The sequence below is a fragment of the Actinia tenebrosa genome, unplaced genomic scaffold (assembly GCF_029948245.1).
Source record: "Actinia tenebrosa isolate PJP-AT-01 unplaced genomic scaffold, QUT_ActTen_1.0 PGA_scaffold16__25_contigs__length_10494907, whole genome shotgun sequence".
Lineage (NCBI taxonomy): Eukaryota > Metazoa > Cnidaria > Anthozoa > Actiniaria > Actiniidae > Actinia > Actinia tenebrosa.
Genome location: NW_028292576.1, coordinates 9,261,037 through 9,288,936, shown reverse-complemented (window position 1 = coordinate 9,288,936; position 27,900 = coordinate 9,261,037). Strand labels below are relative to the sequence as shown.

Genomic DNA, 27,900 nt, shown 5'->3' with positions numbered 1-27,900 from the left:
AGAACAAGTTCAGCTAAGCGTAACAAAGTGGGAGTGCTGGGCTCGAGGACAGGACGAAGATCGAAAAAATGCTGAAGAGCACGAAGGCCCTCATCATTAGGAATAACAGTATACAAAGATTTGACATCCATAGTAAACAAAAGCTTAGAAGAGTTATCAGGAAAGCGAAAATCGTTAAAAATACTAAGAGCGTGATTAGTATCCTTAATATAAGTAGGTAAAGACTGAACAATAGGCAGCATGAGAGAATCTAGATAGCTAGAGATGAGTTCGGTAGGACAACTACAAGCAGAAACAATAGGACGGCCAGGGTTGTTAGCTTTGTGAATCTTAGGAAGAAAATAGACGTGAGAAGTACGAGGAGTAATAACAAAAAGGTTTTTAGCAGTGGAGGGTAAAGAGCCATCAGAAATGAAAGAGTTAACAGTGTCTTTAACTAATTTTTGATTGTCAGGGGTAAGATCCTTATCCACTTCACAATAAAAATTAGTATCAGAGAGTTGACGTATAGCTTCCTGTTTATACAGGTCAGAACGCCAGACAACAACTGCACCGCCTTTGTCAGCGGGCTTAATAACAATGTCAGAACGATTGCGTAATTGACGTAAAGCCAACCACTCGTCCTTAGAAAGATTAGAATAACTGAGTTTACGGTTAAGATTGAGATTAGAAATATCACGGCGACACTTATTGACAAAAAGATCAAGAGAAGAAAAAAATTGTCCCTCGGGAGGGACCCAGTTAGACTTACGAGGACAAAGGCGCTCAAAGACATCACGTTCACAGTTAGAGTTAGAAGAGTCGGAGAAAAAAGCTTTAAGGCGAGTACGGCGAAAAAAAGATTCAGAGTCTTTCTTGACCTGAAATTCATCAGATTTCTTAGCAAGAGGAACGAAGTTCAAACCCTTGCTAAGAACTGAAACTTCAGAATCAGAAAGAGGTAAATCTTCGGGAATGGTGACAACGGAATGACTGAAGACATTGTGATTGCTATGTTCAACATGTGTAAAAGGATCAAAACCAACAAGAGACACAAACTTATTACGCTTAGTAACAAACAAAGACTGGTACAAACGGCGGTTAAGAGTAAGAATGTGATTACGAATGGAGGAAACTAACACTGCCGGACAGACATTAGACAAGTCTCTGAGGCAAGCAGCAGTATCAAGAGTGAGGGCATCACGTTTACAGCACATACTACGAATAGTGGAACGCATGACAGAGCGAGAGAAAGTGGAACAAGCAGAAGAAACATCGGAAAAATACTGAGTAGAGTTGACACCAAAATTAGAAGCATGAAACTTAACACGAAAACCAACAGGAATGACTTTAGCATGAAGACAACGACCAATGAAATAGATATGACTAACAAAGCGTGTTTTAGCGAGAGTAAGGTTAAAGAGTTTGAGAGCGAGATTAGAGCTAATGTTAGGAAAAGGAAATAAAAAACTTACCATTTCCTTGCGGAGTTCCTTGATGATGTTCGGCATCTGAAATAGAATAAAAATGGTCGCAGTATATAGTAATAAAAAGATATAACTAGCTAAAAACTAGTGTGAGCTGCGTCGGTGTTTCTAATGAAACAGTAATGATGAAAAGGTAAATTATACACCGTGAAAAGATGAAAAAACTTACTGACGTTTCGGACGCTAGTCCTTCGTCGGAGTAAAAGAGAAAGAAGTGGTAGAAAGGAGTGTATATATGATAGAATAAGACAAAAGAAACCAATGAGAGCAAGGTAGGCAAGGAAACAAAAACAAACAATCAAAAGACAAAAGAAAAGGTTAGTTGAAAATACGTCTATTTTCTTCCTAAGATTCACAAAGCTAACAACCCTGGCCGTCCTATTGTTTCTGCTTGTAGTTGTCCTACCGAACTCATCTCTAGCTATCTAGATTCTCTCATGCTGCCTATTGTTCAGTCTTTACCTACTTATATTAAGGATACTAATCACGCTCTTAGTATTTTTAACGATTTTCGCTTTCCTGATAACTCTTCTAAGCTTTTGTTTACTATGGATGTCAAATCTTTGTATACTGTTATTCCTAATGATGAGGGCCTTCGTGCTCTTCAGCATTTTTTCGATCTTCGTCCTGTCCTCGAGCCCAGCACTCCCACTTTGTTACGCTTAGCTGAACTTGTTCTTACTCTTAATTGTTTTTCTTTCGGTGATCGGTATTATCGGCAGATAAACGGTGTTGCTATGGGTACTAAGATGGGCCCTAGTTATGCCAATTTGTTTGTTTGTTGGTTATATCGAAAACCTTGTTTTTCAACAATATACTGGACCTAAACCTGAGTTTTTTGGACGGTATATTGATGATTGTATTGGTGCTACTTCTTGTTCGCGTAATGACTTAGATTCTTTCATCTCTTTTGTTAACTCTTTTCACCCTGCCTTAGACTTTACGTGGGAGGTTAGTGAAACATCAGTCACTTTCCTTGACATCTTGCTTAGTGTTAATGACGACCGTCTTAGCACTAGTGTCCATTACAAACCTACTGACTCTCATTCTTATTTACTCTACTCGTCTTCTCATCCTAAGCACACTCTTAACGCTATTCCGTTCTCGCAATTTCTTCGTCTTCGTCGTTTGTGTAGTGATGATCTTGATTTTTCTGTTAAATGTTCTGAGATGCGTTCCTTCTTCCTTAAGCGTAATTATCCTGCTCATGTTATTGATCGCGCCATTCGTAAAGTTTCTACTATTGATCGTACCACCGCTCTCACTCCTCACACTCGTCCCTCTAATGACCGCATTCCTTTCACTCTTACGTATCATCCTATTAACATTTCCATTAAACCCATTGTTAACCGCAACTTTTCTCTGCTTGACTCTGATACTCGCACTTCTGCTATTTTCAACAACCGCCCTCTCTTTTCCTATAAACGTGATCGTAATCTCCGTTCTTTCTTGGTCAAGGGAGTTCTTCCCTCTAACAAAGAACCTGGTACTTTTCGCTGTTCTCGTAAACGTTGTTATACTTGTCCTCACATAGTCTCTCACACTTCTGTTGTCGGTCCTAAATCAACTGTTAAAATCACTGACCATTTTGTTTGTACCACTTCTAATGTTGTATATTGTATTAAATGTACCCGCTGTAATCTTTTGTATGTGGGCGAGACTGGCCGCCGTCTTGGTGATCGCATTTGCAATCATCTTTATGATATTCGCAATAACGATCCCACCAAACCAGTTTCCCGCCATTTTAATCTAGCTAACCATTCTCTTTCTGACTTCATTGTTTTCGGTCTTTCTTTGCTTAACGGCAACAATGATTGTCGCAAGACCAAAGAAATGCGGCTTATTCACCTATTGGGCACTCTTAGTCCCAACGGGATTAATGAACGCTTTATTTTCAACTAACCTTTTCTTTTGTCTTTTGATTGTTTGTTTTTGTTTCCTTGCCTACCTTGCTCTCATTGGTTTCTTTTGTCTTATTCTATCATATATACACTCCTTTCTACCACTTCTTTCTCTTTTACTCCGACGAAGGACTAGCGTCCGAAACGTCAGTAAGTTTTTTCATCTTTTCACGGTGTATAATTTACCTTTTCATCATTACTGTTTCATTAGAAACACCGACGCAGCTCACACTAGTTTTTAGCTAGTTATATCTTTTTATTCTACCTCATGTTTGGCTGATTTTGGAACCGGTAAAACGAATTTTTTTGCTTATAATTTTGGTTTAAAAACATTGTTTACATGATGAACTTCAAACCTGGATATGTGCAAAACCTATATATTCTTCATTTACATTATTAGAAAGCTGGATTTTCGTGCGAAAATCAGTAAAACAGCATGTCGGCCATTTAATTTGTCTATTCACTCTATGTCTTAACGGCTAAATCTTTGAAAGTAATTGGAACCGGTAAGACGATATTTTTTCCCTTCAAAAATTTAATGACATTATCGATAATTGTTAGGAAAAAAATATTGGATATGTGCAAAGTGGAAATATTTCTCACAGTAAAAGCCAGGAGGAAAAAACTCGGGATTCTCGAAGGTTTTCAATTAAATTTTGTTGTTCTTTCTTTGACTTTTAAGCACTCTACTGCGCATGCTCATCGGCCATGTTGTAGCGAATTTTTCGCCATGTGTTACACTGAAACCAGGTCATCACCCATCACGGTTCCACTGAAGATTCATTTCATTATCCGACTTTGATTCCACAGCCCGGGGGAGGGGGTGGGGATTTGCATCTTGTTTTGTAGCTTACATTAATGAAACTTTTAATCCAAACCCATTATCCAAATTCACAACGTTCGTTTCATTAATGCAAGCTTCCTGCTAAACCTAAAATGTTTCGATAGCCGTGCCCTGACATTGTTTCTTCAAGGCATGGATAAAAGTTTGACGGTACTACGTACGTGTCGCGAGAAACCACAGTTACACGAGTTTGTGAGCCTCAAGAACCATGACTGATAATCATGTAATAATTAAGGTAATAATAATCTTTATTGACTATAATAATTTCAAAATTAAATCCTAATCTAGAAATAGATCTGTTCAGCATTACTGGTTAACAAGAAAGAATTCCCGGAGGCACTGACACGTGGTCTCAGTGAGAACAGGTTACTGATGCCAAAGCTAACTGAATCTATCATTATTCGATTATTTTGTTCCTATATTTATAGTTAGCTCCTTATAACTTGAGTACCTTAATATTCATTCAGTGTCTTACATGAGACGTTTACTGACCAATAAAAGTTCTTTTGTGCGATTACGGCTTATGATGCGTTGGTGGCAATAGCAATACATTCAATCGTTTTACATGGGGAAGTTAAAGATTCTATATACATGCATCAAGAGTTCCGCGCTACTGCTCTAAGCGCATGCTCAAGAGGTCAAAAAGTGGGATCATGGGTTGTAAAAATTGCTATATTTTAGCTGTATTTTTCTTAGAAAGCACAATTTTCACTAAATATTCAAGAGCAAGTAGGATTAAGCTAATTCCAAATCAAATGTTCCAAAATATAGCAATTTTTTCCAACATGGCCGCCGGAACATGAGCATGCAAAAACTTTAAAGGGCAACCAAAGTCATGCAGACAGAATAATAAATAAGAGAAGCTCATCGCCAAGACCAAGATAAGTTCACTGACCAAGTGACCACCTTGCCTCTTTTAGTTAAAGTCAAATTTTTGTGATTTTTTTAGATCTCTTCTCCGCCGACCCAAACAAGGTTCACTACGCCCTTAACGTGCTCGACCCTGCCACTCACTGACTGCTGCTGACCATCAATGATTACAACCGCATCTTCAGCAGTGGCCGGTGTTGCTAGGTAACGGTCATGCGCCTCACAGCCAGTCACAATGCTTCGTCGTGTGTGAAGCCAGTCTTTGGCTTTTTGAGGCATTCCACAGTTTGTGAAGACGTTGAGCGTTTGCATTCCGGCAGGACTCGTGTGAAGTAGTATAGCAGTGGATGAATCTTTGGAAGTGACGTAAAAATCATACCCATCATTCTTTGCGAGGAAAGCCACGTCACTGAGACGCAAACTGGACTTCATTGGCTCACCAATCTGTATTGTTCCATCGTACGCGAAGTACAAATTCGACAGGGTATAGTCATTGAACGTGACGATAAATCTCCCGTCAGGAGATATGTGGGGGATGCCAATATTGACGGACGTCATAGCAACTACTTCTTCGGTCTTTAAGTCGACTACAAGTTCAGCTCGTTGACCGCCATCTTTAGCCGTGAAACAGTGGACCACAGCGTGACCGGTCGAGCTTGAAAGTGCAAATGCATACGTTCCGTGACAATTATGGCTGCTGAGATTAACGAACCGAGTGAATTCTTTATCTTTTAAGCTTAATTCGTGGAACCCTGTTTCATTAAGGTGCGTGACATAGCCAAAATTTTCTTCGTCGCGCAAGTGACAGCTATCGACTACGTGTAATCCATATATAGGAGCTTGGGATTCGCTTAGAGGTACTGGTGTCACGCTGTGGGATATCTTCTTCGTTGCCATAGTAACCACGTTGACTGTTCCATTGTCTTCCTCTTCCTCTGTGAGAACCTGAATACTCTCCGCCCAGTTTGTGAACCACACCTCGTCCAAGGCCGCGACGTATTGTGGGTTATAGGGATAACCACGGACCGCTATCTCCTCGATCACAGAAAATGTTGCAATGTCAATTACAATGAGCCTGCCTCCTAATGCGTCAGCGGCGTAGATCAGCTGATTTCCAGCATTCACCGCACCACCCCATGTACAAGGTTGCTCTGGGCTTCCTGTGCATATGGGTGAAAGGCTTCCATTGACTACGTCCACAGCTCTTATGTGTCTCACTAAAGATAGCGTTGCTGGATTGATCACGTGGATGCCTTCGCTTCCAAATGCGAAGAACAAATTTCTGTGGTGTGCAGAAACTACGGAAAAAAGGGATACTGTCATGAGTACAAATTGATTGCCAAAAACCGAGTGAGTGATGAAAGATTCTATAAGATTAAGCAGGATCGAGTTTTGAATGTGTGCAGTTAAAAATGCCAAAAAGAAATTGCCGTGGTGTGCGGTGACTTTATGGAAAAATTAAAGACTGTCATGATACAAAATAAATAGCAAAAAATTGACTATAAAGTATGTACTGCAATTATAATGTTATAGGACTAAGAGGTAGTTTTCAATGAGTGCGTCTCTGGTGCGCCAAAGAAGTGGAACGATACGAGGATAAGTCTCTTTCAAACATGTGCGTTATGCTATAATAATGTAATGTGAATAGCCTACTTTCAAGATATGCTTCGCTTGTCACGCACAAAGATTTCAGTACTAGGCTTCGTGCTTAATTTGAATTTATTCTTTCCTCCTGTCACGAACCACTGAGCATTATGCACGAAGCCTCACATTGAATCCTTTGTGTGTGACAAGCGAAGTATATCTCGGAAGTGTGCTATTTACATAAGCTCTGAATTAATTTAATTTAATCTAATTTAATTAATAGTTCTTGCGCATTTCGCAAGCCTCAATGCGCTTACAAGATAAAAGAAAAATATGTACAAAACAATATAAATAATATATATATATATATATATATAGAATATAATGGGAAAATTGATAATTAATATTTAAGTTAGAGGAATTCCTACCAGTTGGGCTTCCTGTTGTAGAATCAGTGTCACGTGGCTCCGTGAAGTGATCAGCAGCCATTGGTTCTCTTAATTTTTCTGTGAAGACCTCAATTAAAGGCGTAGGATACTCCGACGATTGGTGTTCATGTACTGTGACAGTTGGTCTGTCTGTTCTAGCACTCTCTTGTGTCGATTGTTCTTTTTCGTGCTTTGATTTCACTGAAGTAAAGATTAATGTGATTAGAACTTCGAGTAAATCTTATATCCAGTGAATACGGCATTGATCATGGTAAGGAGAAATAGGTTGTCTTCTACGTAAGCTTATTTAGAATACCGCTGGACACCACATAGGCTCTCTTCAATGTATACTTATTTAGAATACCGCTGGACACTACACAGGCTCTCTTCAATGTATACTTATTTAGAATACCGCTGGACGCCACATAGGCTCTCTTCAATGTACACTTATTTTGAATACCGCTGGACATCCTATAGCCTCACTTCGATGTACACTTGATTAAAAATACCGCTGGACCGTGTGAGCATCTGCTCAAAGGGCATTCACATAATGACTGTGTACTGCTTAGTCGCGCTCTCTTACCATATTGACTATAGAATTCCTCCACTTCCAAGAAATGATCCTCGTTCTTATCGTCTGCGTGTATCCAGTCCGCGACACTACACACTGCCAATGTCGCATACATATCTTCATACTTCGTATAGTCAGCCAGCAATGATGTTAACTCCCCCTGATCGATCTTATTATCATCGTTCTTATCTCGGCGTCGGAATAAATGGTGGATCAGTGATTCCGGGGGAGCTTCAGTTTGAAGTTCATTTCTGAAGTGCGCTAGGATTTTTTCCATTAATGTCACGAGTCTTTCATGTGAGCACAGCTCTAATTCAATCAGGAGAGAGAAAAAATCTTAGGTATATATATAAGGTCAAAACAAATGTCATCTTATGGGACACAGTTTAGAGGGGAGGGGTGGGTGGGGTTGAATTCTCTAGGTTTCTCCCTGCTGATTCGAGATTTTCTCTCCGGGCTCTCCGGTTTTTCTCCCTCCGCAAAACTTCAGAACTCAATTCGATCGATCTATGATTTAGCCACCCTGACAATGTCAGCCCAGAGGTTGTTTCAGGGTTTGATCTGTTAGTTAGCCATGTCCTGACTTAGATCAGCCCAGAGGTTGTTTCAGGGTCCGATCTGTGAGTTAGCCATTTCCTGACTTGATCAGCCTAGAGGTTGTTTCAGGGTTCGATCTGTGAGTTAGCCATGTCCTGACTTAGATCAGCCCAGAGGTTGTTTCAGGGCTTGATCTGTGAGTTAGCCGTGCCCTGACTTAGATCACACCAGAGGTTGTTTCAGGCGAATATCGTTGAAATTTAGAATTTATTTTTTCCTACCTGAAATTCCTTTATTGATGCATTCATTACTCCAGTCAATGCCTATTTTAGTATTAGTGACACACGCTGTTCTGTGCAGCTCGCAGTGATTTTCGTACCTCTTCCCATCTGACCCACACACTGGTTTGTGTCTTGATGGACAGACAGATAGACAGACACAAACCTCTTTGTTCCCTTCCAGCGCGCATCGTCGACCTGACGGGCAAACTTTAGAGCACTCTGAAAAAAATGGTTTCGCCATCAGTTTTCCACAATTGAACCTCTTTACCTTGGGCGTAATGTTTTCCCATTTTAGACCACGTGTCATTCTCTAGAGTATCATTTCTTTGTTATTGTTGCGCTTTAGAAGACACATGAATATGGATACGACTCAAACAAAGAATTTGATTCTCTAGGGAATCAGTGACAGTGGTCTGAAATGGGAAAATATTATGCCCAAGTTAAAAGGGTCATCTTAACTGACACTTTATCCATCAATCGTTTTCTAAGAGTCGCCCTTATATTAATTACATTGCCTGTGGTCTTTCCTGTTCCCTGACCGTTTTGACCCCTTAGCTGGACCACAATTCACCTCAAAATTGTCTCCGAAATCTAATAATAGACTAACCCAAGACAACTTTATCTTAAACAATGACATTGCTTTCATTTCATTAATACAAGTAAAACAGCAAATTTAAGAAAGATGTATTGAATGGTGTATCAGTTCATAGCGAGAAGGTCAAAGACCCATTAGATTACCTTACGAGTCGTCCACCCTTGCTAAGCAGATGCCAGACCATAAAAGGTTAATTTATAAAGTAGGCGCGCTTTTCCGATAAAGGTCGTGAATTGCTTTTATAGAAATAGAAAACGCGCGTGCATTCTGTGTGTAGATATAAATGACGCGAAGTTGACAGAACACTAGATCGAGAAGTCATAGACGTGTCGTGCTTCTCGACACTTCTCGACTGTTCTGCCAATCTCCAAAGTGCTTTATAACTCCACACAGCACAACAAGCATGTTTTTTTTTAGAAAATGCAAATTACAATAACCGTACGTTATTTTGTATAGGAATGACGCAACTAAAAGTGCGCGCGCGTGCAGTGTGCTCTAATAAAGCACGCGCTTGCAACCAATCAGAACGGTACATTTACAAAAGTTATCTTGTAATTCTATATTCAGTAATTTAGCCACCGTACCATCTTAAAACCGGGTTTATTCATTTTCTTAGTGCTTTTCGTCCGTAACCGCACTTACCATAGTTCTGTAATTTCTTTTTCTCTTCTTTTAGTTTTGCTCTAACACGCAGACCATAAACTTGCTGTATAGGCGAAGGAAAGGTATGAGGAAGTCATGAGATAAAGTTTAAATTAAAAAAAAAAAAAAAGAAAAAAAAAAGATATTAAAAAGCCAGTCATCTTTTCTAGAAGTCTAAGAATATTAGCGATAAGGATGTCAGATAAAATGAATAATGACCCAAAAGTCTTAAAAGTATAATCTTTTTGTTAATTCAATTAAACTGCATTATTGCATTTGAATTTACAAAGTTACTCGATGCCTGGGTTTTGACCATTTCGGCTAACATAATGCATCTTATCTCTGAAAAATTATCGTTTTTTTTTTTTTCTTTTTGAACAGAAATTATTTTCTTTACTTTTTGAAGCATTCTAGTTTAATTTCATCTACACAAAAAAAACCCGACAACTTCAATGTTGAACTTTTGGTTAAATTAACCTCATGATGATGTATTCAGGGCACTCCTCTTAAACTCTAGTACGTTCTACTACACCCGCATCAGTTCGATGAATCAAAGAAAACAATCAATCATTCATAATGTAATTGCTCACAAAAATCATCCACTGCACCCAGGATCTTGATCAATATATTTCTTAGTCTGAATTAGTATAGTTTGAAAATATTGTTGCATAATTTATATATTCCAGGTCAGATGCATTGAAAATGATAGCCAGTATATATTTTCAGTTCAAACCTTTTTTAGATTGGTCAATCGTCGAGAAATTCCGCAGGTCAATTTTGGTCTCCAGTAATTAAATCCTGTGTTAGACGCAGGTCATTTTTTGTTTATTTTCTCTTATATTTTGCGAAATAAAGTGTCATCGCAGTACAATGAAAAATATATTAAAACGAGACATTGAATTGGTTTCCAGTAAATATTCAACCCTTCCGGAACTGAAAACGGTCGCTTTCATCTCTAAGTCGAACCATGTACTCAAGACAGTCTAATATAGCCAATACAACCAAACTCAAATGAAAATCTTCTCTAGGCATTAGTTCAAAGACTTCCGATCCCAATCTATAATTTATCATAGAGTGATTGAGTAATATTTCCCAAAAAATTAATTCAAAATTTAATATTTTATATCTTGAATATTCGAATGCCGTAGAAAACAGCTGGACTTTCTTCCAGAGAAATCATTTGTGGAATATAAAATTTATTAATATTATTCCAAAAAATATGTATCCTCAAAAAAAATTTGCTTTGTATTTTGCTATGAATTTATTTTATTTTATTTGCTTTTTTTCATCGAAAATAAGACACAAGCAAACATCAAAAAATTTTCACAATGTTCAACATGATCATTAATTGTTTGCTGTTTCTAAGTCAGTATTCATGCTCACAAAGGTTGTATTTAAGATAATTATGAATTTTAGACCAAATATGTCTTGTTTTTCTCAAAATAGGCGTTTCTTTTAAGAAAATATTCAAATTATCATAAATAGCGAGTAAACAGAGGTCGAAAACAGATCGAGGAAAGGTTCATAAATATGCACTTGATGAAGGCAAACAGTAATATGCAAGATGGTACAAGATTAATTCAACTTACAAAGAATAAGGCGATGTCCCTACAAAAAGTATTATGACATTATATCAAACTCGCGGGAAATCGACTGCGATGTTGGTAATAAAAACAAAATCGTATCTTATAAAGAAATTTGGTTCTTTGAATTATAGACTGAATTTTGACATATTAGAAAAAAACTGAGTATACGTAAATGCCTCAGTCACCAAAGGACGCCTTTTCGGGCATTTTAAAATCTTAAGGCTTTTATGAGCTACTGACAACAGTGTTGGACGATTGAATGTTCAAAAAGCAGCATTATGAACTTACCTCACTCGCAAGGAAAGCTACCAAAAGCACGACCAATATCCCGGCTTCTCGTGTCATAGTTTCTGAGCTGAAGCTAGCTTTTTTCCAAACTAGGAGATCAAGGAATGCAGAAAATCTTTTCAGTTCGCAACGAGACAAGCCGTGGAGTAAAGGAATGCCGCAAGAAGATATTACATTCTTGTAAAGCAGTGAAGACAGCAAGTGAACGCAGTCCGTGTTTTTCGAAGTAATGCAAATTTAATCGAGTGATATGCGTCGAATATCATGCGTGCGCGCTCTGCAGAAATGATTTGTCTCTCGACAGCTAAATGGGTTTCTACCGGAAGTCGCCGAAACAACCGGAAGTACGCTACAAATTAAAACGGCATTCTACAGCTAAGACGCGACAGGGACAGACAATCATAAAATGCCGTAAAAAGAAAAAAAAAAAAAAAAACTTGAGCAAACAGTCAAACAATATAAAAATGGCAAGTGTAAAAATTTTAAAGGCGTAAAAAATGAGACAGTAGAAGTTGAGTGAGAGAGAGTTAGTTTAATTTGGAAATATTTAAAAAATCCTTTTCTTGCTTGGCCAAAAGGGTGTGCTCACGTGCCGACCCCTCCCCCTCAGGTCATGTCACTCTGCGACAGTTATTTTTAAAATGTTTGGGGCAAATAGATTTCAAAACTTTTACTTGGCAGACTCTCTTCGTTATAAAGCTACACCATACGCTTTACATTTATCCTGATCTCTGACCAACTGACTGAAAATGTCCCGTGTTGGGATCCCTGTAGCAAAAAAGTATGACGTCATCTTTCTGTGAATCGAAAGCATTTTATTAGCTAAAAAATTATCAAATTCAACCTGCATCATATCTTAACCTCAGTTTACCTTCAAACATTGTTTAAATTGTTAAAAATAATGCGATTATGATATCATATTTTATGACTTCATTTTACTGACAGTTTTTAAGTTGTTGTTTTTTTTGTTTTTTGTTTTTGACAAAATTATTTAGTATGTTAGAGTACTATTTTAGTATTGCTTCGTATCTAAATCGTAGTTTAATTTTACGATAATAACTTGGCCCAAAATTTGATAAAAAATATAGAAAAAATCTGACAGGCGTTGTTGCTGTGAGGTTTCGTAAGAGGGACCCGGTCAAAGAGACTGAGTCTATAGCCCTCTCGATCTTCACCCGGCATTTTACTTCTTCATTGATCAACGTTTTCTCTCATTTTACACCCAAAATCTTTGACCTTAAACGCTAAAAATGGCAAGACAAATACCTTTATCGTGTAGTGGACACACTAGACCAGTTGTAGATCTGTCTTTCTCCGAGAATACACCATATGGATATTTTTTAATAAGCGCTTGTAAAGGTGAGAAATTTCTACCAATTCTAGAGATTAACTTTATCTTATATTTTATCCGAATTGTTCATAATTATTATTCCCTAAAGATATGTTTATAGCCTAGAGCTCCAGTATTTAGTTCTAGCATATTCGATTTTTGAAAATTTGGATAGTTTATGGCTTCAAAATTGCTGCATTTGACCTGCATTTCAAGACGTTGAAATATTCAGGTCAAAATCAAAGCTCTCGTGTTGTGTCCGGTGTATTTTCGCTTTCATGCCTTTTTTTTGGTCTAAACAGTTATGTTTGGAACTGCTTTTATAGTAGCTTGTATTATTCAAAATCATTAAGCTTAATATCGTGTACATTTATGGTTGGATCTGAGACGAATTGGATATATCTTTGAGACAGTAAGCTTATTATTTATATTAGTAGACCAAGTAATAAGTTCCCTAATGGCAGTCAATGCTGCAGAGTAAGAAAATTACATAGAAAAGGATAAAAACGAAGATATACTAGTGTGAAATGACATTGGACATGGCACTGTTATACTAGAATGGACTTGACAGCACCCTTCAGGCCAATCACAGTGGTTGAGGTCACTGCTCAGCCAATAACAATGCTTGAACATGGTACTACAAAATCTTGGCATAGAAAGGTTTTTGAAGTCATACAAAATTCTTTTGATAAGAGTCTATAAAAACTTTGGTTGATTTCTTTGTGCAGTGATCACCTAGCAATGCACTAAGTTTTTTCGTGTGCTTTTGACATGAATAGACCTCTTTGCTTTGGCATATAATATTTACCCATTTCTGACCATGTGTCATTCCTTAGAGTATGATATGTGTGTTTAAGGTTGCACATGACAAGACAGATAAACCTGTAAATCTCAAATAAAGAATCTTATTCTCAAGGGAATGACACATGGTCTGAAATAAAGAACATTATTGCTGAAGGTAGATAAGTCTATTGTCAATCATGATTGGTGGGTGAAGATTATTGAAGATAACTGGACCCAATTTTTTATATAAAATTATGAAATATATAATATATTATTTGTATTTCTAAGATGGAAAACCAATGCTACGTCAGGGTGACACAGGAGACTGGATCGGAACATTTGAGGGACATAAAGGTGCTGTATGGAGTGCCTCTCTGAATAAAGATGCTACAAAAGCAGCAAGTGGTGCTGCAGATTTTACAGCGTGAGCATAATACTCTTTTGTTCCCCAATTATGAAGCACTTTATCATTACATTGAGGACACTCGAACCTTGAACAATTCAAGTTTTTTGTCACATTTTAAAAACGGATACTGTAAATCATCCCTTGAGCCAACTGATTGGAAATAAGATTTATTTTGATCACTTGGTGTATTTAAACTCAATATTAATAATTTTAGGGAGTTTGAAACAAAAAATTCAGGGAATAATAACCTGAAAAAAACTTAAAGTGTTCAGGTTTTGAGTGTACTCACTGTAAAATACTAATTCAGTACTTTTACGGTGTTTATAAGGAATCATATTTTAATATATATATGAAGCAAAATTTACTTAAAAAAGTCTTACTTCTTAAGACCCCTTTGGTGTGATATATATTTGGATTGAAGACCTTTTAAACACTGTGTTTAAATTTGAAGTTTTCCCAATTTCTTAAAATCAATAGACCACACCTATTTCCTCTTGAAGACCCCTTTTATCTAAATATTCTTCATATATGCATAAATCATTTACAAATTATTTATAAATTATTTCACTCTACATAAAGTATTGAGCACTGTTCTACTGGCGATTGACTATACACATATAAATTATTTACAATGTATAAGAAAGATTTTATCATTCATAATATGGTCATCTTTATATTGTTGCTATGGAAATACCTTTCATTATAGCCAATACTAATGATCTTAGATACAAGACAGTTTTATATTTATTACTTCAAGATCAAAAATATATTGCAACAATTTATTTTTAATTTTGATCAGTCCCTATTCAAAAAATATTTTGCTAAAAATGTTATATTTTTAGTTTCCTTGTGGCAAGCTATCAAATGTGAAGCTTACAGAACAATACATTGTAAAATTTTGGGTTCCCCTTATTTTATGTGGTTTATTATTATTTTTTAATGGTAGTTAACGTTTGGATGTTTAATTTCAGCAAAATATGGGATGCAGTTACTGGTGACGAGTTAGCTAGTCTACCCCACAAACACATCGTAAAAACTGTAGATTTTTCTTCAGTAAGTACACTAACACTGTACCATTCCTCACGGTGGGGAAAGTGCAGTCAGATTGAACGAAATTTACTCAGAGTGAAGCTAAGAACAATCAAATTTAATGAACAAAAATGAAGATTATGAAGTCCCATATTATATTGTATAGTAAATCAGTACAATGTATACGCTTGGGCTACCTGTGGTCGCATGATGAAACTCCAGCAAATAATTCAATTTTCAAGGGATTGCAGGGAGTAGACCCCCTGCATGTGACGTCAAAGCAGCTCCATCTGGGGGACAAAACAAAAAAAATTCCAATCTCCTGAGAATTGGAACCTATTGTTTTGTCCCCCAGATTGAGCTGCAATCCAAAGTACTGCAAGGGGTCTATAGTTCTAATATATAGTTCTATATAGAGAGTTCTAAGGGAGGGCTAGGGGGCTGTAAAGCACCCCTCCTCCCATCTTATTTACATCAATCTTCTATACTTTCAAGTAGAAGCACTTTTTTTAGCGTACCCCATGGTGCTTGAAATGGCATACAAAATGGGAAAACTGAAATGTCTATACTTCATTTTTCTATCAATTCTGATTATGAATTCATCTAATTTTTTTGTTTAAAGGACAGCAATTATTTATTGACTGGAAGCCAAGAGAAATTGATTCGAACATTTGATTGTCAAAACACTGACGCAGGTAAGAAACAGCTACACAGGAAGCCCAATTGAGATAAAATTGCTATTTCTACACTGAGCGACTGGAAGAACGCAAAGGGAAGTTTTATAGGAAAATATATATTAAAGATATTATGCTGTCTGTATTTTTGCTTTATTTTTTCCATTCCTAAGTTGTGATATGGAAGACACTATGTACTTCTTGATCTCAAATCCATAAAAAAACTCAATAATGGGTATTTTGCTTTTGTCTAAGTTGGGCTCCCTGTGCTATCAGGCAGTTTACCATTCACTTTTTGTTATTAAATGATGTATTAATATATAACTAACTAACTATTATATCTCTAAGAGCAGCTGGGTCTAAAAACTTGCTGATGAACTAAAAAACAAGGCTAGTTGTTCTTCATGCCATTAATTTATTTTTGTCTCCAGACCCAGAGGTTCTCAAGGGACACACAGGTAATATCAGAGTAGCTCGGTGGAATAAAGACAGTTCTTGTATATTCAGTGGTGGAGAGGATAAAGTTCTTAGGTAGGTTAAAACTACTTTTCGATGATAGGAATCTGATTCAACTTCCCACAAGTCCACTACTTTTTTTCGGTTTTCTCCCCAACAAAGGCAGGAGGGAAAGAACGATGTGATGAAATAATCTGATCTGTGATCTATTATTATTGCAATTAAATATCTATATTGGAAATACATTATCTATGTCTTGCATGAAGGTGGAGAAGAGGTAATTGTGGTGATGATGATGGTGAAGATGATGATGATGATGATATTGATAGTTTTAATGATGATGAAGATGATGATGATGGTGATAGCAATGTGGCAATAGCAATGAGGATAGCAGTGGTGATAATGATAAATAGTGATAAAATGATGACGATTATGATGATCTGGTAGTAATGATGCCTGGTGATGGTGGTGATGATAAAATGATGACGATTATGATGATCTAGTAGTAATGATGCCTGGTGATGGTGGTGTTGATAAAATGATGACGATTATGATGATCTGGTAGTGATGACGCCTGGTGGTGGTGGTGTTGATAAAATGATGACGATTATGATGATCTGGTAGTAATGATGCCTGGTGATGGTGGTGGTAATAAAATGATGACAATTATGATAATCTGGTAGTAATGACGCCTGGTGGTGGTGGTGATGATAAAATGATGACGATTATGATGATCTGGTAGTAATGATGCAGTTGGTGGTGGTGTTGATAAAATGATGACGATTATGATGATCTGGTAGTAATGACGCCTGGTGGTGGTGGTGGTGATAAAATGATGATGATTATGATGATCTAGTAGTAATGACGCCTGGTGGTGGTGGTGATGATAAAATGATGACGATTATGATGATCTGGTAGTAATGATGCCTGGTGGTGGTGGTGTTGATAAAATGATGACGATTATGATGATCTGGTAGTAATGATGCCTGGTGGTGGTGGTGTTGATAAAATGACAATGATTATGATGATCTTGTAGTAATGACGCCTGGTGGTGGTGGTGATGATAAAATGATGACGATTATGATGATCTGGTAGTAATGATGCAGTTGGTGGTGGTGTTGATAAAATGATGACGATTATGATGATCTGGTAGTAATGACGCCTGGTGGTGGTGGTGTTGATAAAATGATGACGATTATGATGATCTGGTAGTAATGATGCCTGGTGATGGTGGTGTTGATAAAATGACGATGATTATGATGATCTAGTAGTAATGATGCCTGGTGATGGTGGTGGTGATAAAATGACGACGATTATGATGATCTGGTTGTGATGATTCCTGGTGGTGGTGGTGTTGATAAAATGATGATGATTATGATGATCTAGTAGTAATGATGCCTGGTGGTGGTGGTGTTGATAAAATGACGACAATTATGATGATCTGGTAGTAATGATGCCTGGTGGTGGTGGTGTTGATAAAATGACGACAATTATGATGATCTAGTAGTAATGATGCCTGGTGGTGGTGGTGTTGATAAAATGATGACGATTATGATGATCTGGTAGTAATGATGCCTGGTGGTGGTGGTGTTGATAAAATGATGATGATTATGATGATCTGGTAGTAATGATGCCTGGTGGTGGTGGTGTTGATAAAATGATGATGATTATGATGATCTGGTAGTAATGATGCCTGGTGGTGGTGGTGTTGATAAAATGATGACGATCATGATGATCTGGTAGTAATGACGCCTGGTGGTGGTGGTGTTGATAAAATGATGACGATTATGATGATCTGGTAGTAATGATGCCTGGTGATGGTGGTGTTGATAAAATGATGACGATTATGATGATCTGGTAGTAATGATGCCTGGTGATGGTGGTGTTGATAAAATGATGACAATTATGATGATCTGGTAGTAATGATGCCTGGTGGTGGTGGTGTTGATAAAATGATGATGATTATGATGATCTGGTAGTAATGATGCCTGGTGGTGGTGGTGTTGATAAAATGACGACAATTATGATGATCTGGTAGTAATGACGCCTGGTGGTGGTGGTGTTGATAAAATGATGACGATTATGATGATCTGGTAGTAATGACGCCTGGTGATGGTGGTGTTGATAAAATGATGACGATTATGATGATCTGGTAGTAATGATGCCTGGTGATGGTGGTGTTGATAAAATGATGACGATTATGATGATCTGGTAGTAATGATGCCTGGTGGTGGTGGTGTTGATAAAATGATGACGATTATGATGATCTGGTAGTAATGATGCCTGGTGGTGGTGGTGTTGATAAAATGATGACGATCATGATGATCTGGTAGTAATGACGCCTGGTGGTGGTGGTGTTGATAAAATGATGACAATTATGATGATCTGGTAGTAATGATGCCTGGTGGTGGTGGTGATGATAAAATGATGATGATTATGATGATCTAGTAGTAATGATGCCTGGTGGTGGTGGTGTTGATAAAATGATGACGATTATGATGATCTGGTAGTAATGACGCCTGGTGATGGTGGTGTTGATAAAATGATGACAATTATGATGATCTGGTAGTAATGATGCCTGGTGATGGTGGTGTTGATAAAATGATGACGATTATGATGATCTGGTAGTAATGACGCCTGGTGGTGGTGGTGTTGATAAAATGAATACGATTATGATGATCTGGTAGTAATGATGCCTGGTGGTGGTGGTGTTGATAAAATGACGACAATTATGATGATCTAGTAGTAATGATGCCTGGTGATGGTGGTGATGATAAAATGACGACGATTATGATGATCTAGTAGTAATGATGCCTGGTGGTGGTGGTGATGATAAAATGATGATGATTATGATGATCTGGTAGTAATGATGCCTGGTGATGGTGGTGTTGATAAAATGACGACAATTATGATGATCTAGTAGTAATGATGCCTGGTGATTGTGGTGATGATAAAATGACGACGATTATGATCTAGTAGTAATGATGCCTGGTGGTGGTGGTGATGATAAAATGATGATGATTATGATGATCTGGTAGTAATGATGCCTGGTGGTGGTGGTGATGATAAAATGATGATGATTATGATGATCTGGTAGTAATGATGCCTGGTGATGGTGGTGTTGATAAAATGACGACAATTATGATGATCTAGTAGTAATGATGCCTGGTGATTGTGGTGATGATAAAATGACGACGATTATGATCTAGTAGTAATGATGCCTGGTGGTGGTGGTGATGATAAAATGATGATGATTATGATGATCTGGTAGTAATGATGCCTGGTAGTGGTGGTGATGATAAAATGATGATGATTATGATGATCTGGTAGTAATGATGCCTGGTGGTGGTGGTGTTGATAAAATGATGATGATTATGATGATCTGGTAGTAATGACGCCTGGTGGTGGTGGTGGTGATAAAATGATGATGATTATGATGATCTGGTAGTAATGACGCCTGGTGGTGGTGGTGTTGATAAAATGATGACGATTATGATGATCTGGTAGTAATGATGCCTGGTGGTGGTGGTGTTGATAAAATGATGTTAGTGAAGATGATTATTTAGATTTTCAAGTTTACACAAAGCAAAATTAAAAATTCCCCAATAAATCTTATAACTGTAAATACATAATAATTTATCTTGACAACCAATTTTCCTTTGGATCCTTTTTTCAGAGTTTGGGATATCCGTGCATTAGAAAACACAAAAAATGTTGAACTACAGCATGCTATTACTAGTATGGAACTGAGCGCCGATGGCAATATTCTTCTTGTGACCTATGGCAAAACTGTCTCTTTTTGGAATGCACACAGGTATGCAGAGAATATATATTTGGATTATTACAGTATATAGAGGTTTTCAGTATTAATGAAATTTGGTTTAACTGACGCTTCCATCAACCAAAAGTAATCAGTTGGTACGTTTTACATTTTTGACTTTAAAAACTAAATTTCAGCAGGCACTTCACAACTACTGAGTTTGCATAATAATTGATTCAAGGCTAACACTGAGCAAATGCGTCTATAATCATTCAAGGAACACAGTGGTAATTTGGAACTCGAAAATGGTCTATAATGATTTTTTTCTCAATGTCATAACCTTATGTTTCCTTTGCAGTATGGATCTGATTAAATCATTCGATACACCAACCCAAGTTTTCTCAGCCTCACTTCATCCTAACAAATCCTGTTATGTGGTTGGTGGAGAGGACTTTAAACTTTATAAGTTTGACTACGAGAATGGCAATGAATTAGGTAAGTTTTTTTATAAATCTAATGCTCAATAAATATGTAGCCCTCATTGGAATCTATGGCGTACAAGATTTGAAATTCAAGGGCCCAACTTTTTGTTTGAAAATGCATACTTTGTTTGCATTTTGGCATTGCATCCACGCTAAATGATCCATTGATTCAAAATGCATGCATAAATTTGAAAATTCTATCCAGATTTGATACATTTGAAAACAAAGGCCTATCAAATTAAATTGAACAGTTATGAAAAGGAAGCTTTAGAAAATGCTGACGTCATTCATACCAGCATGTCTGTCTTTCACACTTTTACTGTATCTGTGTTTTTGATGCTTATCCCTCATTGGCAATTCTTGACAGAGAAAATGCCAAGAATCGTCAATGAGGGAGACTCTACTAGCAGGGAAACACTAGCGACAGTGGTTGGGAAGCTTTCCATGTTTTTTCAAAAATGCATTTTTTTAAAAAGAATAAACCGTGTGGACATGCCTTTTAGCACAAACCCGTTCGCACAACCATGACCTGTTCACACAATTCCAAGAGTCGTTTAGCACAACTTTAAGATACAAGCCTCTACGTAATCCTTTCTTCAAAGTTTCTAGGTTGGGGTCAAAAACAAAGGAATTATTATCTTTTTCAGAATCCTTAATCCCTAGCAAGGAATTTAGCTTGGGGTGGGGTTATATAGACCATATGTCATTCCCTCAAGTTCGTTGTTTAATGACTGCACATGAGATGACACATGAATATGAATAATTAAACTCAAACATCTTATTATTGAGAGAATGACATGTGAAATGAAATGGGAAAACATTATGCCAAGGAAAACTGTGGACTTTTTTTCACAAAAATAAATGCTTTCTCTTTTTGTGCTATATAGAATCCTACAAGGGTCACTTTGGGCCAGTTCACTGTGTCCGGTTTTCTCCTGATGGAGAACTTTATGCATCAGGATCTGAAGATGGGACGTTAAGACTGTGGCAAAACACTGTCGGCACTACTTATGGACTATGGAGAGCTGTGTCAGCCACTAATGGTAACAGTAGCAGTAATAGTAGTAATGCGTCAGGAAATTCTTAATTGTTAATAATTATATATAACAAAAATAGAAACCTAACTGATCATAGTTATGTTTGGAGTGCTTTTCACATTACTATGATCTTCTGGCAAAACTTGAGAAAAAGTGCTATACCTGGAGCTGTCTAGTTGTATTGAGACATGAAAAGCACTCTATAAGCTTGTTTCACTTTAGTTTTGCAACTCAAGTCCAAGCATAACAGATGATGACTAATTTTTGGAACTAGTTTGGACTGCGTTGGTGTTTTTTAGTTAAATCAAATTTTAATTTTATCACCATAGGTAGTCTACTATCTTTCGTACCTATGGTGATAAAATTATCTACTACGACACATTTGATCTAAGCATAGCAGGGTACATGTCATTTCATACTTTATGACCAGATTTATATGATGATCAACATTCAGCAGACTGTTGTTTGATCATCAGTTGGATGTTCTTCATCCATTGACCATCTGTCGGTCAATGATTAGCCAATAGATGGCATTGACTAACTTTTTAGCCAATGTTCCCATCTGCAGGCATACAGGCCAGGATCACCAGCATCCAGTACATTTCTGAGATACACTGACTCGCACCCATGACTCAGTCACTGCCATGCTCTTCCTCACATCCTGTCTTAAGTTAATTTTACATGTAACTGTACTAAGACTCTGTTAGTAGTAATATTCCTTAACTCCTTTATAGTATTATGCCTTTTAACCTCTTCTCCTACAATGTAGTATCACGACAACAAAGATGTAAAAAAGTTGTATATATAATATGCAAAACCTGAACAACATTATTCTTTGACCACAACTAACACAGATCTGACAAGGAGTTCTTTTTTTGATTAATGAAAATTAAGATGGTATTGATGGTTTTCACGGCGGCCATGTTGGAGGAACTTAACAAAAGAATTGTCAATGAATTCTTTTGTTATATCCTCCAACATGGCTGCCACGTCTTTTGTTATTTAATTCTCTTGGGAATGATTGAAAACCATCAATAGTATTAGAGTGTTATTAGATATGTGGCTCCCACTAAAGTTATTTTATAAAAGACTATATTACACAGGTCAAAGTTAAAGTTTATAAAATAAGAACTAACTTCGTTAGTCATAAAATGTAGTAGCCATGAAATAATCAATTATGTAATGACAGTTTAATAAAATGTGATTTTCTTGAATGAAGTACTGTACTACCCAGTTTCTGGCTAAACTGTAGTTTCAGAAAATATCCATACCCCTCATGGAGGGAATTTGTAAAAGGACTTTCTTACCCCCAGAATACATATTATACATTCTTATTAACATATAGATATCAATGAAAAACCAGGTTTTCTCTAGTGTCGAAAACTTGATATCTTTCACCAGTGGAAGATACCATATCTTTCACACGTGAAGATATTGCTGTTGACATAAGTAACGTATTTTAATAAAGAATTTTTGAGCTTTTGTTTTATTTAAGTTTCATTGATATCTATATAATAAACAGAATATTACATGGCTGCTTGGAGATACAAATATTATCTTCTCGTGTTCAATTTAGATATCTCACTCGTGAGATATCAATTGAACACTCGAAGATAAAATTCGTATTTCCGCTCGCCCATGTAATATCCTCTATTTATTATGTCTTGAAACCATTACTACCACTGAGAATCCTCTTTAAATTCTTTTTCTTATTCAAATGTTGTTTACGACTACTTGGAAGTAACAAGATTATGGTGTTAATAAGGACAACCATAACCCTTTTGGCTTGGGGTGTAAATTTTTCCATTATTAGATGGCACACTATATATTCCTGAAACAATTACTAGCCATGTAGCACTTAAAAGCATTAGTTATGCGACTATTTAGTTGTGAAATAGCTAAGAATTCACTCAGGCATGAACCAAACAAAAATGTATAGAGGCGTTTGTCCTTGTTCCCAATGTTCTGTTCTAGTAATATCTACTGTTATATGCAAGATGGCAAAGAAATAGCTGGAATTAGACAATACATCTTTGGTTTTTGTTTTATGAATATATGGTGTGCACTCTGATTTAGACCCGTTCTATTCAGAATCACTGCTGCTCCCATAACTTCCCAAAAGTCCAAGAGAACCACCATTATTATCAACTTCAGTATGTGACTCTTTTTCCTCACTCGAAGATGAACTGCTTTGTACGTTATCATTAGATAAAGTCCCTGATGAAGATGTTTCCTTCATTTTATCTGTCTTTATCTCATTATCATTGTTCTTGGGTTTTCTAACTATAACAAGTGATCCCAGTAAGGTTTTGCTTCCCATCTTTCCAACACCTTTATCCCAAACGTTTGCTTTTTTACTGGGAGGTTCTGATTCAGAATCCTGTAGGTGTAAGAAATTTATTCTTAGTGATTTAAATTTATTTCTATGATTTCCTTGAGGGGAAAGAAACTTAAAATAGAATCAAAGAGAAAGAAATCCAAACTAACCAAAAATATCCATATACTGTAGCTTTGTTTTCTTCATTTTTTCTTTCATTTTTCCTTTTCATTTTTCTTTTAGTCCTTTCTTCTTTTAGACATTTTCTCTTCCCTTTCTTCCTTTCCTTTCCTTTCCTTATCTTTTCTTTCCTTTCCTTTCCTTTCCTTTCCTTTCCTTTCCTTTCCTTTCCTTTCCTTTCCTTCCCTTCCCTTCCCTTTCCTTTCCTTGTTGCATGTCATAGCAGAAATTATGTCAAAATACCTTAGTCAATACATCTGTAGCTCTTTTCTTTCCAGTTTCTGTTTGCTTACTAGATTTCACTAACTTCTCTTGACTTCCTTCACTGCTGTCATCACTGTCGCTGTCATCTAGTCTCCTTTGGATTTTATTTGAACCAAAAATTGACCTGCAAATGCATTTCACAGTCGTAAAGCCATGACCATACAAAAATTCCCCAAAGAATATATCTGGGGATGACACTAGTCTTATAGTGGCTACATAGACGACTAATCTGAGTGCTGCCTATTTGCTCTGAAAATATCTGCAAATGGTTAGACCTTTGCTATGGCTTGAATGACCAAAGTGGTTAGCTCATTCATTAAGAGCATCAGTTTGTAGAGTCATGTTCATGGATCGAGCCCCTGTTGGACATTTTATCAAATAAATTACTGTCAAGTTTTATCTGCCATAAACAAAGTTGACTGATTGATTGAGTGGCTGTGTGCATTCAGCATGCATATAAACTGTTGTACATATCATTTTCTCATTTTTTGTTTCAATTCTTACTTAACCAGGTCCTCATCTTCTTTTTCTTCCTTTTCCTTCACCTCCTTTTCATATTGACTGTAAAGTTCCAACATTTTTTCATAGTCCACTAAAAAAGTGAAGAACACCTTTTAGACTAAATAGGACAGTTACTTAATTTATACATGCTGGCAAAGAGGATAAGTAAACAAGCATAAGTGTAATGCATTTATTCATTCTTATACCTTCTGCTTGTCGTGTGTTCAAATCCTTCAGTTCTTCTAGCTTTTCCAGAATATCCATTTCCTGTTTTGACTCCTTTGTTCTGTTTTCTAGTGCCTGATTGATGAATAAAAATTAGCAATGTGGAAAAAATATATATATAGTCATTGGCATTAAGTTAGGAACAGCAAAAGTCCATCCTATAATACCCACCACCTCCCCCCCTGCACACACACAGACATTAATACACATCACAGTGACAAGCAGTAGTACCCTGCAATAGAATGTTTGCATGATGGCCTCATTTGACTCCCATTACCAAGATGCTTTGCCAATATTCTTTCTTATTTAAACTTATATTCCCTCATGAGAATAGTAAGACAAGTGTGCAAGGGAGTCTAGTAGTAGAGGTCAATGACGCCATCGTGCAAACGTCCTATTGTTGTGCACTAGTGAACCAAGAAGTGATCACTACTGTAAATTAATGTTATGAAGGTAATTTTTAAGAATTTTCTTGAACTCAGCGTTATATGTGAGTAGAGGTGCATGTTATACTGTTTTCTCCTGTGCTTTGAGCTTTTCTTTGGTTTCTCTGGTAATTCTTGAAAAATCTTGATTGGACTTGGCAAGTGACAAGCCACTTGCGTAAACCATTCATTATATCTTAAATATTTTATTTTCGTTTTCTCTCTTTTTCTAGTCATCTGCAGTAGCTGACATCTTTTGCATAACCTCCTTCGAAGATGCCCTTCGGATCAATTATCATGCAATTTGCTTTGGAAAATGTTGGGTGGTAACCCCAAGGATGTCTGCATACAGACTATCTTTGGTGTTAAAGTAGCAATTATTAATAAAAATTCACCTTCATTGGGTTGTTCAACTCTTCTTCTTCTTTTTCTTTCTTAGTCTCTTCTTCTTGTCTTTCCATCATCAGTTGAGCTTGGAAATTTCTTGTTGCTCCTCTTTCGCAGACATAATCTGTGTTCTCTGGGTCTGTCTATTTTTATCAAAAATTGTGCAATATAAAAAAAACATTTCTTTATTTATTTATTTTATGATTCGCCCAAGGGCAGGTGAAAATACAATAGGACTCTAGGTCCCCTATATAATGTTAACACCCAAACCCAACCCCAAATATGAGGGGGAAAAATTAGAAAACTAGTCCAAACCCAAAATACACATTAAAAGAATTTTAGATATAGGAAAAGGAAAATGTAATGACAATTGTAATTAGCAACTACAGATACTCATAAGATTAACTCTATGACATTTAGGACAAATTGACTTAACACCATTAACACCATTAGATGGTGCAGAGCACAAACTTTTGGCATTCCCATTTTATTACAGTGTGACCTGCAAAAGTATGACCGGTAATAATGCATTTGCCTAAATTTATGCGCTAGTTTTGGTCAGTAAACCTATACATTTCCATGCAAATTGGCTGGTTTTACCAAATAATGCCTGTAAATGCTCGTTTGGTAGCAAAAAGCCTGTATGGAAGTATATGAATACATACATTAAAATGTGGTCATATATTTTGAGTATTGATAATTAGATTGGCATTTATTTTTTATTACCAATTTCAAATAATTTCTTTCTCATGTATTTGTAACATAAATAAACCAATACGCACCTTGAAAGTGATCTCTGAAATACACTTTGGACATCTAATATAAAATCTGAATATCAGTAAACCAAGATATGTTTCTCCTTGGACAGTTTCCTTGGTAAAAGAGGTAGAAAACATTAGGAAGTTGACTAATATATTATGCAGCTTTTTCTCTTGCTGGTAGTACAATTTATGAGCATCAAACAATTAACCAAGATTACCTTTCTTGCATTGAACTTTTTCCCTTTGTAAATATACTCTCCACAAGTTGTACATCTTAAAAAAATAAATGTTAAAGTTAAGTGACAATGACAATGACAAGTTGTGCATCTTAAAGAAATGAATGTTAAAGTTAAATGACAATGATGGACCAGAATGATGATCAGTGTTAATGTTCAGATAACTGTCATGGTGATGATGATGATGATTTTGTTGGTGTTGGTGATGATACATCTTTGGGAACCCAGGAGTAATGTTTTGTCACTTGTTTATCGCTCCCAGAAAAAATACCAGGTCTTTTGAGACACGAGTGACAAAACTTTACCCCTGAGTTCCTGAGGATGGTGACGATAACGATGATGACAGATGTAAAGGGAGTTACATATATAGAAAAAAATACAAAGCATTCTGGTGGTAATGATGCTATCATGCAGATGCTTTTTTGGGACACTATCAAACACAGAGAGAAGAATTAATGGATGTAACTAAAGGATTGAGTTCCCATATTGTTACTCTACATACCTCATGTTAAATGGTGCCATTAATCTAACGACATACTGTCTGTCTTTTGGGAGTTTAAGTTTTGGGATTTTTGTTGGATCAAAATCTGGTGGGTAGTATTTCTATAGATTTAAACAAACATTCTTTGTTAGAATCAAATCTAAAGATTCAAATGTATTTTTTTCTGGGACAAAAAACAAAATAAAAAACGTTATATATTTACGAAGTAATAAGTTGATTTCGTTTTGACAACGTCGTTGTTAGGAAAACTATATCAAAACTATACGTTTGCAAGACGTCTTACAACACATACTCGAACTAAAATAAAATTACTAATATAATATGAGTTTTCAGGACTTACATTCAACACTTTACGCTCCGACATGTTTAGCCTTCAGTATCAAGAATTCTTGAACGGCAATGGATAAGGAAAGGCGTAGAAAGACGAAGAAAAAGGAGAGGGATTTATCTTCTTGTTCTAAAACCTAGTGGAAGTCAAATTCTGCCAGGCAACTATGCGTTGTTCGAGGAGAACTGGGTATCAGAAAAGCAAATGACATTTTGAGGGGGAGG

At 36.6% G+C, this 27,900-nt stretch overlaps 3 protein-coding genes across 3 annotated transcripts; 1 reads left to right on the top strand and 2 right to left on the bottom strand.

Annotated features, from left to right (window-relative positions):
• Nucleotides 1-4,441: 4,441 nt before the first annotated feature.
• LOC116289402 (follistatin-related protein 5) lies at nt 4,442-11,894 on the bottom strand. The gene is made up of 6 exons (XM_031696309.2): nt 11,594-11,894; nt 9,720-9,783; nt 8,483-8,701; nt 7,677-7,973; nt 7,094-7,294; nt 4,442-6,379 (listed from the first exon to the last, which is right to left on the bottom strand). Exons 1-6 carry the CDS (start codon nt 11,648-11,650, stop codon nt 5,157-5,159), a joined length of 2,061 nt encoding a protein of 686 aa, XP_031552169.1. The 5' UTR covers nt 11,651-11,894; the 3' UTR covers nt 4,442-5,156.
• An 859-nt stretch (nt 11,895-12,753) lies between these two features.
• Nucleotides 12,754-22,768, top strand: LOC116289445 (serine-threonine kinase receptor-associated protein). The gene is made up of 8 exons (XM_031696386.2): nt 12,754-12,952; nt 13,995-14,130; nt 15,084-15,165; nt 15,764-15,836; nt 16,247-16,346; nt 19,948-20,085; nt 20,390-20,526; nt 21,401-22,768. The coding sequence occupies exons 1-8, from the start codon at nt 12,844-12,846 to the stop codon at nt 21,598-21,600; spliced, it is 975 nt and encodes a 324-aa protein (XP_031552246.2). The 5' UTR covers nt 12,754-12,843; the 3' UTR covers nt 21,601-22,768.
• On the bottom strand, nt 22,724-27,822 carry LOC116289444 (splicing factor YJU2). Its single transcript, XM_089031277.1, has 9 exons — nt 27,689-27,822; nt 27,349-27,449; nt 26,829-26,883; nt 26,632-26,721; nt 25,858-25,992; nt 25,019-25,112; nt 24,816-24,903; nt 24,291-24,435; nt 22,724-23,930 (listed from the first exon to the last, which is right to left on the bottom strand). Exons 1-9 carry the CDS (start codon nt 27,710-27,712, stop codon nt 23,634-23,636), a joined length of 1,029 nt encoding a protein of 342 aa, XP_088887403.1. The 5' UTR covers nt 27,713-27,822; the 3' UTR covers nt 22,724-23,633.
• Between the last annotated feature and the right edge of the window lie 78 nt (nt 27,823-27,900).

Coding starts and splice junctions, on each gene's coding strand:
- LOC116289402 (XM_031696309.2), bottom strand. CDS start 11,650: ATGACACGAGAAGCCGGGATATTGGTCGTGCTTTTGGTAGCTTTCCTT. Junction 9,784..11,593: donor TAGCTTTCCTTGCGAGTGAG/GTAAGTTCATAA, acceptor TCGCCTATACAG/CAAGTTTATGGTCTGCGTGT. Junction 6,380..7,093: donor TACAACAGGAAGCCCAACTG/GTAGGAATTCCT, acceptor TTTTTTCCGTAG/TTTCTGCACACCACAGAAAT.
- LOC116289445 (XM_031696386.2), top strand. CDS start 12,844: ATGGCAAGACAAATACCTTTATCGTGTAGTGGACACACTAGACCAGTT. Junction 12,953..13,994: donor TTTAATAAGCGCTTGTAAAG/GTGAGAAATTTC, acceptor TGTATTTCTAAG/ATGGAAAACCAATGCTACGT. Junction 15,166..15,763: donor AAACTGTAGATTTTTCTTCA/GTAAGTACACTA, acceptor TTTTGTTTAAAG/GACAGCAATTATTTATTGAC.
- LOC116289444 (XM_089031277.1), bottom strand. CDS start 27,712: ATGTCGGAGCGTAAAGTGTTGAAT. Junction 27,450..27,688: donor CGGAGCGTAAAGTGTTGAAT/GTAAGTCCTGAA, acceptor TTAAATCTATAG/AAATACTACCCACCAGATTT. Junction 25,993..26,631: donor TTTCAGAGATCACTTTCAAG/GTGCGTATTGGT, acceptor TGATAAAAATAG/ACAGACCCAGAGAACACAGA.